The sequence below is a fragment of the Fusarium odoratissimum genome (assembly GCF_000260195.1).
Source record: "Fusarium odoratissimum NRRL 54006 unplaced genomic scaffold supercont1.2, whole genome shotgun sequence".
NCBI classification, from domain to species: Eukaryota; Fungi; Ascomycota; class Sordariomycetes; order Hypocreales; family Nectriaceae; genus Fusarium; species Fusarium odoratissimum.
In genome coordinates, this window is record NW_022158688.1 from 986,438 (window position 1) to 998,476 (window position 12,039).

Genomic DNA, 12,039 nt, shown 5'->3' on the forward strand with positions numbered 1-12,039 from the left:
TGCAACCCATCGGCAGCTCCTCCGGAACCGGAACAACGCCAACCGCCGAATCTCCAAAACTTCAAGATTCAACCTTGCGAATGCGACGCCAGCACCAGTTGACCTCGGAAATCCCCCATACGCACCGCCTCCGACCGACGAATTGTCCAACGACGAATCCGATCGTTTTTGTCTCTAATTTCTCGCCATGAGACCTACACAAGCCCTGTCGGTCGGCCGATACCGCCACCTCAGACTCACAACCAAGGATGTTGGAAAAGGCTTCTACAAGGGTAACCGTACTGGTTCCATGGGTCGACACACAAAGTATGGAGGCTACGTTATCGAGTGGAACAAGGTCCGAACATATGCTGTGCCACCGCTGAAGGATTTCAAGGTGAGAATGGAAGCATGTTGGTGATTCGGACGGAAGACTAATCGTGGTGGAATAGCTTACACCCTTCGTGAGCCGACAAGTCAAGGCGGAGCCTGGTGACTATAAGGGTCTCGATAAGGGTCCTCAAGATCCTTACTTCTACGTTGAGCAATGGAAACGATTCAACGGTGTGGATTAAACAAGCGAAAAATGGCGGTCATAGAATTGGATGATTTCGACAGAAGGCGAATCTAGAATGCCAGCTGGAGACTTGGGAATCTCTGGCAAGGCTGTATATACCCGTGTACATTGTACCACCATGTATGATTATGGACTCATTCGATCAATAACGAACAAAAAAGACTTGAACAATCCTATTCTTTGTGGAATGATGACTATGGATATTGATTACAAAGGAAACAAAACGATGACAATGATTGTGCTTTGACACGGGATATCCTAATTGAACAAAACTGAACAATTGACTGTATCCAACCTTGCGCCAAAAAGAACTCCTTTTTATGAATCCTCCTCTTTCTTGGCTCGGGGCAGCTCCTCTTGAGCCGTGACAAATGTGTCTAAACCAGGTCGCTCCAAAGGCGTGGCAACCAAGCCTGGTTCGTCATTTATGCGGTTCTTCTCTTTTCCAACCCCGTTCTCTTCGTTCTTCTCAACTGGTTCTGAAACCTGAATATTTGGGCTCATCGGCCTCGAGGTGGGCATGGCGGTAACATTCGACTGTAAGGTCTTCATACTGGCAGTGTCTGCCTCCCTTTTAAGGCTGAATGGAACTGCTGTGCCGTCTAGGAACGGTCGCTTGCCTGCAATCTCAATAGTTGGTGCATCTTGAGAAGTAAGTTGAGTTGACTGAGAAGGCTGAGTTGAATCATCATCCTGAAAGCTTGGACTCATAGGTCGTGAGCCTGGAAGTTGCGTGACGTTGGACTGAAGCGTCATCATACTAGCCGTCTCGGCATCCTTATTAAGACTGAACGGCAGTGCGATGCCATCGAGAAACGGTCTCTTACCAGCTACACCAGTCTCCGGCGCATAGTCGGGGCTGAGTAGACTGGGCTTCGCAGCTTCTTGCTCCTTTCGCTGCTCTATGAGATGAGCAACTGGCATATCCTCGGTGATGGGCTGGCTACCCGTCTGGTTCTCGTCGGTGACTACCTTGGTGTGAGATCGGCTTCGTGCTCGGTTCGGTTGTGACCGTGATCTATCCTGTCCTTCAATATCAGCAAAGGAGCGAGCTCCTTCGCCCTCAGCACCAGTGGCAACTCTTGTCTCTGGCTGTCCAGCTGCCTTCTTCTCTCGTTCGACTGTCATTTCGTCGTGTTTAGATCCCCAGAGTGACCACATTGCCAGACCCCAGCTCTTCTGTTGTTTCTTGCTTCCTTCTACCAGCTTTGAATCAACGCGCCGTCGGCCTGCCAATGCAGTCGGGGGAGGGCATTCGCCAGGACCATAATCATGGTAGCCGATGGCCATATCGCTCACCATCTTTTTATGGACCTTGGCCTTGTTTGATGCATATCTATGATCCCACTCTGCCTTCTTGGCCAGCCATTTCTTAACTGTTCCCTCCTTTACAACTCCAACCAAAGCAGGTTCCATACAACATGATGGCAACTCAGCCTCAGGAGCCAACGGGAGAGTAGCACCATGACGAGTAACTCTTTGTCGAATCATGTGGTTCTTGAACGGTGGGAGAGGGTCGCCAGCCTTTCCAACCTGGCCAGGCTCCGAGTGAAAGTCTGAGTTTTCTGTTTCTGGGGTTTTAGGAGGTTTTTTTTTGGATTCGCTATCGGATCCAGATTCAGAGATGACGGATATATCGTCGTCGTCAAGAATTTCGATGCCACGTTTCTGAGCCCGAGCGAGAGCCCATGCACCGAATTGGGCAACAGACCTGTACATGTATTTCGCGGGACGAGTGAAACTCAGTGTCGGTGCCACATGACAAAGGTCATCCCAAACTTGGAGTTGGACATCGGTGGGCTTGTACTTTTGCAACAAAGCTCTTCCTTCTGGGGTGAGAGCTTCTTCCGGAGGCGCATACTTTTCAGGGTTGGCACATTTGTGAGCTAGGTATATCTGCTCATCTCGTAAAATTTCCCCTCCTCCTACCATGATCAGGAGTGGAGGGAGTCCTCCTAGTGTAGGTTGCATGACTGGGCTGACAAGAGGATGTGCAAGAAGCTCGTTGGTGGTATACATCTGAGGTTGTCAGTTTCTGGTCAAACTCATCTTTTACGAAACCTACCTGAATCTGATCTTTTAGTTTGACGAGTTGGCCGTCAATGGTGACAGAGAGGAGCTTTTCGGGGTTGATGGGAATTCCGCCATTGATCCACTCCGATCTTGATGAAGCATCTGACGGTTCTTTCTTCGCAACTGGCGCTTGCTGCTTCTCCTGAAGTTCATGCTTGCCAGGTGTCTTCTTCCCCTCGTTCTTTTTTTTCAATGCCTCTTCTCTCAACATCACAACATCGTCCTCGTTCGGCGGTGGCCATGCTTTAGAAGGCTTGTGGTGAAAACCTGCCTGTGGTATATAATCAAAAGGGGCCTCGCCCGCAACGCTGGGGAACGAGTGTGTCAGGTCAACCCATGGGCTGATGAGGATAGCACCAGCAGGCAACGGGAGCCCTTGATCGCGTAGAACACACAAAAGAGACATGACCATTCCACCGCCCGCAGAGTCTCCAGCCAAGACAATTGTCGTTGGATCTTGAACAGTAAGCAGATAGAGGTAAGCTGCAAGACAGTCGTGAAGGCCACAAGGGAAGGGAAACTGCGGCGAAAGGCGATATCGAGGCGCAAAAACGCGTGCTTTGAGCTTTCGAGCATGTCTCTGCATTTGATATCGATGTTCATCAACACTACCAAAGTAGTATGCGCCTCCATGGATATACATCATGACGCGCCGCGTCTTTCCTCCTTTTTGCTTTCGCTCGTAGGCGTCCGCGCGCATCTCAATCCATTCCGCGTCGAGAGGCGTCGCAGGTTTCCGCCATTGCCACCACTTCTCGCCGCCGACTTGCTTGATACCGTCTGGGCCAAGTTGCTTCTGAAGAAATTCAGCGGCGCGTGTCAATTGATCTTCGGTGATGGTGACATCTTCGACTTTGACCCATTGGGGATGCGGTACCCATTGCGCGGTGAATGCTTGGAGTTCTTCAACAGTGTGGTGTGATGCATATTCGAGGAACGATCGGATCAGATGGAGACCTTCATCGTAGGAGAGATGCGCAGTTGGACGTTGTCGCAAAGGCTTCCTGTTGAAATACTAGAGGTTGGGAGTTAGTTTCTTGCAAAAAAGAAAGTAATCTCAAAGTATCAGAAGAATTGGGCTTCGTCCCCTCTACTGGCTTAGAGGTAGATTACACAAAATGATGAAAGTACGCACATGAGAGAACAAAGTCGAGACGACAGTAGGCGTCACAGCGAATGACACCGAGGTGGTGTTGAGCGAGTTCATGGCTGTCACTCACTCGAATCACCGAGTCCTTGGATACACAACAGACAATCAGTGGCTTGAGGCTATTAAAGACGCGCCATGTGCCATGGCATGGAAGAGTTCAGTTCAATTCAGCTGGGCAACAGGTGCAGCTGAACCCAAAACCTAACCAATTGCTAGTAGGGGTCTCATGATGTCATTCTTTGATGGGACGCAACCAATTCCTACCCCTGACTCCACGAAACCGGGGATGGCTGATGGCTCGACGGACATAACAATTTTAAACCTTTATCCTGACGGGATGAAAATACTTAGACAAGCTTAGGATAACTTGGGATACTCTAGGATGACCTCAAGAAGCCTTTGATCGGTTTATTTTAGTACCTTGATTAGGTATCCTAAGTCTTGTTGCTTCCATTCCTATAGAAACGGGTCGTGTCTGCCTTCTGCATGCAGCGAGTGAGTCGCTGGATGAAACCTGACTTTCATTTAAAGATGGCCTGTGCTTTTGGTTTGTGGGGAGATTTGCAGCCAAGAATCAAGGTCGAGAGACTGAAGAGCTATACGAAGCACAATATAGAGTTGGAAACTTGGTCGAACCAGAAAATATCGGTAATACTAAGACCCTGCCAATTCGTATATTGTATTCATTACATTTCTTGTTAGATAATGCACTTGATGTTATTACCAGGGACAAGACAAAATTAGGTCTCTCCCTGATGATCAAGGGATAGGCAGGATTGAATATGTGGGCCGCTTCTCTGGGTCGCAGGGGTCTAATCGATAAAACACCAAAATTTTTATGCAGAGCCATCTTCTTCAAATTGCCCCTCCAAACCCCGCCAAAGCTATCACCACAATCATGGCCTCTACAGAACCTGCACAGATGCCTCCGGCGGGTGAGTCTAGACCCTGACGCCAAACATTCGACAGAAGCTGATCTAAATCTTCTAGCTGAACGCCAATCCGAGTTCGAGCAAGCCGTCGCATACGCCCTTCACCTATGGCCTGCCCTTACACTCTCAGTCCAGAACGGCTGGGGTGGTCCCGACTCTGCCGACAAGCGCGATTGGTTTGCCGGTGCCGTTGCCGACCTCTTCCCAGAATATACCGATACACCTCCCAAGAATGGAAAGGTTCCCGAGGATCCTGATCTAGAAGAGGTTGAGACTGTCCTGCTCCAGATCATGGTTGACGAGTTCGAGGTCAACGTCGACGACGATTCCGGCACAGAAGTTGCTGGAAACATTCTCCGTGCTCGCGCGAGCTGCACTCTCGGAACCTTTGACGAGGTCAAGGCTCTGCGCACACGCTGGTTGAACCGCAAGGGGACAAAGGTTGAGGGTATCTTCAAGAAGGCTGAGGATGCCGACCAGGACACAGACTGGGAGAGCGATGAAGACGATTCAGAGGATGACGAGGGTGGCGCTGATGTCGAGATGGATGAGGCCCCCCCTCTGGTTGCGGTTCCTAAGGAGAAGCCCCAGCCTCAGGTCGACGAGGATGGCTTCACGATGGTCACCAAGAAGAAGAAATAAACGCAACAAAGACATAAAAACAAAATGGGGGAGCAATGGAACATCAAAAACGAGTTTCTGGCATTGGTACCCACAAGTTACAGGCTCTGGTTCTTTCAACATGCCACAATGGTTTCACTAATTCCGAACGCCAAACTGGACAGCGACAATCCTATCCTCTGAAACATATACTGGGATTTCCAACGTCTATTCCCAGTCCTCATCGCTATCTGAGTCGTCTTCGTCACTATCATCTTCCTCATCACTGCTCTCCTCCTTCTTCTTGGCGTCCTTAGGATCCTTGGGGCTATTGGGAGTCTGTGTTGTCTTGCCAGATGCTGCACCGACAACATCGTAGCTAGCCTCACTATCCGCTTGTGACTTCTCGTCATTTGACTTGCGGGGCTCAGTTGGCTTCAAGAGGGTTTTTGCAGGTTGGGTAGTGGTGACAGTGGTGGCAGTAGTGGCAGTGGTTGAGGGGGTAGCAGGGGTAGTCTTGGGCTCGTCCTTGGGTTCAACCTTGGTCTCAACCTTAGTCTTAGCCGCGGGTGTACTAGTATCATCGGAAGCGTCAGAGTCATCCTCGTCGGAATCATCATCACTCCAAGCAACATCATCCTCAGCGGAGGCAGCTGTCGGTTGTTAGCAAGGCACTGTTGAAAAGCCAATTGACTCACCCTTAAGAAGATCTCGTCGTCTAGCCTCAGCTGTCTCAATACCATGACGAAGAAAATAGTAGCGCTTCCAGAAGTCAACGTAGGGAACCTGGTCAGGAACCAACCTCTCCATAGTAGCTCGCAAGTCGGGGAATTTCTGTAGATCGTCGTTGATTTCAGGTGTTTTCTTATCAGCATCAAAATCTTTTGACCACGCTGCATAATCAGCACTATTGGGATCTTTTGTGAAACTCTCCGTCGATGTATGAATAACGTGTAGTTGAGCATCAAATCTTGATGTATGAATCACACGCTTGCCTTGAGCATCCTTACTCTCGAAGAGAACAGTGCCACTCTGGTCAGATTCCTGTGGAGGTGCAATACTGACGGCATCACGAAGGAAGTTCCGGACATTGCCGCCAAACTTGATAAGGGCCTCATCAGCGGCATCCTCGGCTTTCTGGAGGTCCTTTAACCTCTTGGCAGCTTCAGCTCTGAGCCGAGCCAGGGTGTTCTCGGACTGTTTAGCCTCTGATGAACCATCCTGTGATGCCCTAGGTGTGGTGGCCTGATCATTCTCGCCGTCTCTAGAGCTTTCGCCGCCAGTCACGGTGTTGAGTGAAAGGTTCCTTGTATGGCTTAGAATTGTTGATCTAAGGCCAGTAAGTCCTTTTGATGCATCTTCACCTACTTCCGCCAACTCCTTGGAGGCTTGTGTATATACTGATTCGCCCTAAGCATGTTAGACGGGGGGGGTTCAAGAGCTGAGACCTCATACCTGCTTCACAACATTGCCAAAGAAGCCACCAATCCTGGCACCCCATGGACTGTTGGAAAAGGCCTTATATGCGTCTTGGAGGTCCTCATTCAACGTTGACTGAGGTTGGGGACTCTTTGGCTCCTCCGTCTTCTTAGCGTAGCCATCTTCTGTGATATGATCATAAGCCAGATCCATGGCGGCTCGCTATTGTATCGTTCTTAAGCCGATATGAGTCAAGACTATGATTTAAGGCCCCAGTATGAGGCTTTGTGAGTCTTTTAATCCGTTGATGGTTAATTTATTCGATATATCCTGTCGTCTTGATATCCCTTGGACTTGAGCCTCCTGACCGCACCTGTGGCGGGGTCCAATGGCTGTTGGGCACGGGCCAATGCTCACGTGAGCGTCCTTTGGCCTGGCTCTTAGTTATTCGCTACCCTATAGCTGTTCCTTTTGTTGTCATCCACACAAATTTTTACGTCTTCTTTAAGCTGTTATTGCCTAGTATTTTGTAAGTTTAATTGTTATTTCTCCTGGTATTAATATCGCCGGTTGTGCTTCTTGTATGAGTAAATATGCTTTCTATGATGAGGTTTCTCGTATCTTGCGCCCTCCCTGAGCGATCGCTTGAACCCTTGGACATTAACCTCAACTCAACTCCTCACTTTCGACTCTAACTTTACCGATGAGGAGCTCATCGGCAGCATCAAAACCAAGCTCAATTGCTAATGACGACATATGAAAGCTGACAGTGAAAACGGCTACTTGCCAAGCCTCGTGATCATTGAGTTGTCCTTTCAGACCTTGGCCAAAAACGAGAACAGCTAAATCAGAAAGTTATTTTAAATTCACCTCGAGGAATACCCCGCAAGCAGGAGCGTATGTTTACGTTCAATTACTTGGCAAGTGCTTCTCAGTTGAGCTTAAACTTCCATTTCAGCTCACAACGCACAAATTTAATCGGTCCCTGTCACCCAAACTGTCACTGACGTATCTATTGCGCAAGAAAAGACTGCCGACCTGGGGGAACCCTTGTTTCAGGACCCTCAATCCTCAGAGAGAAGATGGTGTTGATACCCTTAGAAAGTCCTCAAGGATGGACCCTGAATCCGTCATATTCCCGAACTTTATCTTATCAAATTTATCACATTGACACCCGCGGTTATTGATGATATTGTGGCATGTTTATCCTTAGGCAACCGATGGCAATGCCTTGTTTACCAACATTGACGTCGATGTATCTCGATCGTCGGCTTTACACGGGCAGAATTTCCGTCTAAAAAGATCAGTTGACCTCGATCGCGATCTGAGAAAAAGCCTAGAACGAACCACAGCAGACGCCAAAATGCAGCTCGACGTGTTTGGATTGGCTCCAGTAAAAGGGGCATTGGATTGGCTTTGATCTTGTATCCTCACAAGACATGCTTTCGACAAAGTGATGCTGTCATTGTGCATGAAGACATGTGGTTTTCATCCAATCATGTAACCGTCCCTGAGCCAGGGGATCCATACTGGCAATCTTCTAGCTTGGAGCCGCAAGTTGCCTGCAGTGATCATCAAGCTTCCCGTTCCTCGGTCTATTATCATCCAATGATATCGAGGGAATCACAAGTCAGTCAAGACCACTCCCCGGATCGAAACAATAGTGGGCTTTGGGGCGCTGGGCAACATCTTGGCTTTTGGTTCCAAAATGGACTTTCCCATCCTTGCGATGACGTAGTATGCTATGCAACTTCGCAATCCAGACTGCTCCAACACCGCAACTGACGTCACACACGATCGCGATCTGAGAAGCAGATGCAGTGCCCCTCCTCACAAAAGTGAATTTTGCTAGAGAAGCCACAGTGATTCAGTGTGGGTAGCTATCAGGAGCTACCTCCGCAGCTCTCTCCTACCTACTCCTCTTTGCACACGCGTGCCTGCATCTTCAAGGTGAATCACAAGCAAGCAACCTTCTCTCCAAGCACTACTTAAACCCCTTCTCCTCCCACCTCAATCTCGTCTTCCTTCACCATCACACACTCTCATCTTCAATCAACACAAACACTCACAAACAACAACCAACCCAAACCACCAACCACTATCACAATGGAGTCCCTCAAGCAAGCCGGCAACTACGTCGCTGAGACCGTTCAGCAGGCCACCTCTGGTGCTTCCAAGGAGGCCAACAAGGAGGTTGCCAAGGACGGCAACGTCCCCATCTCCACCCGGTAAGCACTTTCCTCCCTATCCAGATTACCCACGAGTCCCTCACGGCCTCAACACCACGAACACATCTTGAGCCTCACTCAGGCCCACTCAACACGGCTTCGCCTGATGGTAACAACATCTTGCTAACATCTCTCTGCAGTGCCACCGCTGCCAAGGACGCCCTTGGTGACAAGATTGACGAGACCACTCACGACAAGAAGGCCGACGTAAGTCCTCCCTCAACTACGATCGATCAGATTACACGAGACTAACCGAAACCGACAGGTCCACAAGGAGGCCATCTAAGTTCTCTCCTCCAGTATTTCGGATCGACATGAGAACAACATGAATCGACATGAATCGGAATGGCGTTGAAAGGGAATAGCGTTGGGACTACATAGGCTGTATTTACCTACACCTAATACAAACAGTCAAACACCAGAACTACTAGAGAGGGTAGAGTGAAGTGAACATGTTGTGATTTGATCCTCGTAAAACATCCATTGCTTGAACGGAAGTAGGGTTTAAGTTTGGTCTATTCTGATCAGATTTGCTCGTATGAGGCTATGAATGTAAATATTGTACTGAGCGAAAAAGTGTAACGGTACGACACCTAATCCCGAGCCTATGGCTGGTGGCTGAGAAAGGGACCGCGTATTATGTAAAATGTCAAAAACATATCTGCATTGAAGCCTTCCTACACGAACATAATGTACTGGCTGATGTCGTATGTTTCGGATTGTGTCCTTTCACCAGTAAAGGCGTGGCTGTTCTTCTGCGTACCATAGTGGAATGGGAGAATGGAATAACTTACTGAACATTCTCTGCCACTTTACAGCCACAGACATCCGTATTCTTAGCCTTTTATTCGCTCATATCGTCGGCTGCCCGTGAAAGGTCTCTAGATGCAACATAATGATTATCGACACCCGAGACTAGCCTGCCATATCCTAATCGAGTGTTGCTCTCATTTTCCCGAGTTGGCCAACCCTCATGTACCTCTTGTGCACTGAATCTATGTCCGATTCATCGCTCTTCCAACTCACACTTTTGTACCTCGAAGTGGTTAATCTTGTATGAGTCAGACTACCTGCACGCGAACGTTCTTCAACATAACAATTCTGTCACCACTGATATAAGTAGCACAATGTCTGCGGCTTAATATCCACTCCGACCTCCCAGCAAGACAGCTCTATCTCAGACAACGGGCCCAAAAGACTACGCATAGCATCAGTCACCTAGTCGAAGTGTCTGACCGACCGAGGAGGAGGCTCGTGGTCAATATTGGTTTCTCAGCTGGCCCTAAGCTTTCTGCCAGAACAAGTCAGGCCTTGGAGAACACTTCACAGATATGCCCATGCGGTGCTCAAAACTCTTGGTTTGATTAAAGCCATTCAATTGCCAACCTATGGAATGATGCTTCTACCTACTGAGGAGCCGATTTCGTGAAGAGATTAAGGGCATTGAATGAACAGTCATTGACATTCTTCATGTTTGGCATGAGTCTGAGACAGAAGCAGAAAATTCTGTTAAAGGTCCCGTGAAATTCCTGATCTCTGTGCAGCTTTGGTCCCCCTTTCCACAATGCCAAGCTCGAGGAAAGCTCAACACGGTCATCCTGAGAGAGTAGCATTTCCGTTGAGCTAACTTGCCACACATACTACATGAGTACAGGCTATAAGCCATGGATGCCGATATGGTGGAAGCCTGGCTTGTGAGACGGAATACCACAGATGGGAACGGACGCCTGACTTCAAATGCTATTCTGCCGCCATTCGAGGTATCTGTAGAGGTTTCTGAGTTCTTAAAAGACAATTGCATCGCCAGTAGGAGCTTCCCGGAACCTGAAGAAACCACGGCCATCACCGTGGAATTCAGGGGGTTAGACATAATCAGGTAAAGGAGTCATGAAGCCCCTCCAAATTTATCATACACTGACCTACCATTTCTTGCCACTTAGGGTTGATTTCATCTTTCTTGCGAATTGAGGTCAATCGACAACTTCCGGTAATCTGTTGATCAACATTGCCTCACTTCGCCATGAGGGCACCGCTCGCGACACTGTCTGCTTGATTCTGGCTGGTCTTATACGAGCCTGGAGTACGGAACTCTGCCACACCAGCTGTTAAGTCCATCGCTGATGGCTCAGTATTGTACCTCCGTATGATTCTTTGGACCCAGCAAGTCATCAACCTCGATCTCCACCCAGAGTTCGAGCGACCTATGCTCTTCGCGGAACAGATGGCTGAGGTGTTTTGTTCCTCGCTAGAAGCCAGGATCTAGAATGGTTGTTAAGTGTCTGAACACAGCGCCGATAGTCGTGATGCATTTGCGCTTCGCGGAGGCTAGTATGGCTGTGAGATGCTACACACAGGTGTCATGACCCCAACGCATCATTCTTCCCGAAGAATGTTTGAATTGACTTACGCATTCGATCGGAACAGAATAATGCATATGAAAGTTGATGATGGACTGACTGCTGCAAGCCCCTTAGACTTGTTCTAGAGTAAGTATTAGAGCAGAGCCTGACGAGAGCAATATTTACCTACTTCCCGCGTATCAAAATAAATACAGATTTGGTGGCATCTTCCACGACAAGCCAGCAGGCTGAACGAATGGGAAACCCAAACAATGTTAAGACAAAGAACTTGCTATTACGAAAGGCGCAAACACAACTGCGAATACAGGCGTGACTGTGTTGATCACCCCTAATTAATCTTTGTATGTTTTCGCATGGACTCTCACCGGGCCTGGATGTCACCCTCTCTTCAACAAGATGGGGAGAATATGCAAGACTTGGACAAAACTCAATGCGATTACTTCTATTCAACAACAATGATTTGCCACAAGAGACTCTTGAAGGCAGAATGATAGGATCCTGATGAGCTATTTCTTACTGTCTTGCTGACTTCTGCTTTTTATCAAAATCGATTAAAAACCTAGAATTACCTCGCTATTTTCCATGTAGAGCAACTATACTAAAATCGCTATAGAAAGAACACCCTCATGTTTCTATCATTAGCCCAATTGAAAAGCAAAACAATGTCCCTATATCAGCCCACCAAACGACGATCCTCCAGAAAGCAACACATCCCCCCCCC

General features: G+C 48.4%; 5 protein-coding genes across 6 annotated transcripts; 3 read left to right on the forward strand and 2 right to left on the reverse strand.

Annotated features, from left to right (window-relative positions):
• The first annotated feature begins 16 nt into the window (after positions 1 to 16).
• On the forward strand, positions 17 to 2,621 carry FOIG_01981 (uncharacterized protein). The gene is made up of 2 exons (XM_031199013.1): positions 17 to 376; positions 432 to 2,621. The coding sequence occupies exons 1-2, from the start codon at positions 188 to 190 to the stop codon at positions 552 to 554; spliced, it is 312 nt and encodes a 103-aa protein (XP_031071050.1). The 5' UTR covers positions 17 to 187; the 3' UTR covers positions 555 to 2,621.
• FOIG_01982 (uncharacterized protein) lies at positions 619 to 3,979 on the reverse strand. The gene is made up of 3 exons (XM_031199014.1): positions 3,765 to 3,979; positions 2,622 to 3,644; positions 619 to 2,575 (listed from the first exon to the last, which is right to left on the reverse strand). Exons 1-3 carry the CDS (start codon positions 3,834 to 3,836, stop codon positions 875 to 877), a joined length of 2,796 nt encoding a protein of 931 aa, XP_031071051.1. The 5' UTR covers positions 3,837 to 3,979; the 3' UTR covers positions 619 to 874.
• A 422-nt stretch (positions 3,980 to 4,401) lies between these two features.
• On the forward strand, positions 4,402 to 6,099 carry FOIG_01983 (uncharacterized protein). Its single transcript, XM_031199015.1, has 2 exons — positions 4,402 to 4,714; positions 4,770 to 6,099. The coding sequence occupies exons 1-2, from the start codon at positions 4,618 to 4,620 to the stop codon at positions 5,351 to 5,353; spliced, it is 681 nt and encodes a 226-aa protein (XP_031071052.1). The 5' UTR covers positions 4,402 to 4,617; the 3' UTR covers positions 5,354 to 6,099.
• Positions 4,424 to 7,118, reverse strand: FOIG_01984 (uncharacterized protein). The gene is made up of 3 exons (XM_031199016.1): positions 6,767 to 7,118; positions 6,010 to 6,721; positions 4,424 to 5,964 (listed from the first exon to the last, which is right to left on the reverse strand). The coding sequence occupies exons 1-3, from the start codon at positions 6,941 to 6,943 to the stop codon at positions 5,540 to 5,542; spliced, it is 1,314 nt and encodes a 437-aa protein (XP_031071053.1). The 5' UTR covers positions 6,944 to 7,118; the 3' UTR covers positions 4,424 to 5,539.
• Positions 7,119 to 8,305: 1,187 nt separating this feature from the next.
• On the forward strand, positions 8,306 to 9,653 carry FOIG_01985 (uncharacterized protein). Of its 2 annotated transcripts, XM_031199018.1 has the most exons (3): positions 8,306 to 8,958; positions 9,099 to 9,165; positions 9,224 to 9,653. In XM_031199018.1, the coding sequence occupies exons 1-3, from the start codon at positions 8,837 to 8,839 to the stop codon at positions 9,242 to 9,244; spliced, it is 210 nt and encodes a 69-aa protein (XP_031071055.1). In that variant the 5' UTR covers positions 8,306 to 8,836; the 3' UTR covers positions 9,245 to 9,653. The 2 variants fall into 2 exon arrangements, with proteins under 2 accessions (XP_031071055.1, XP_031071054.1); XM_031199017.1 differs by having other exon boundaries at positions 9,099 to 9,653.
• Positions 9,654 to 12,039: the final 2,386 nt, after the last annotated feature.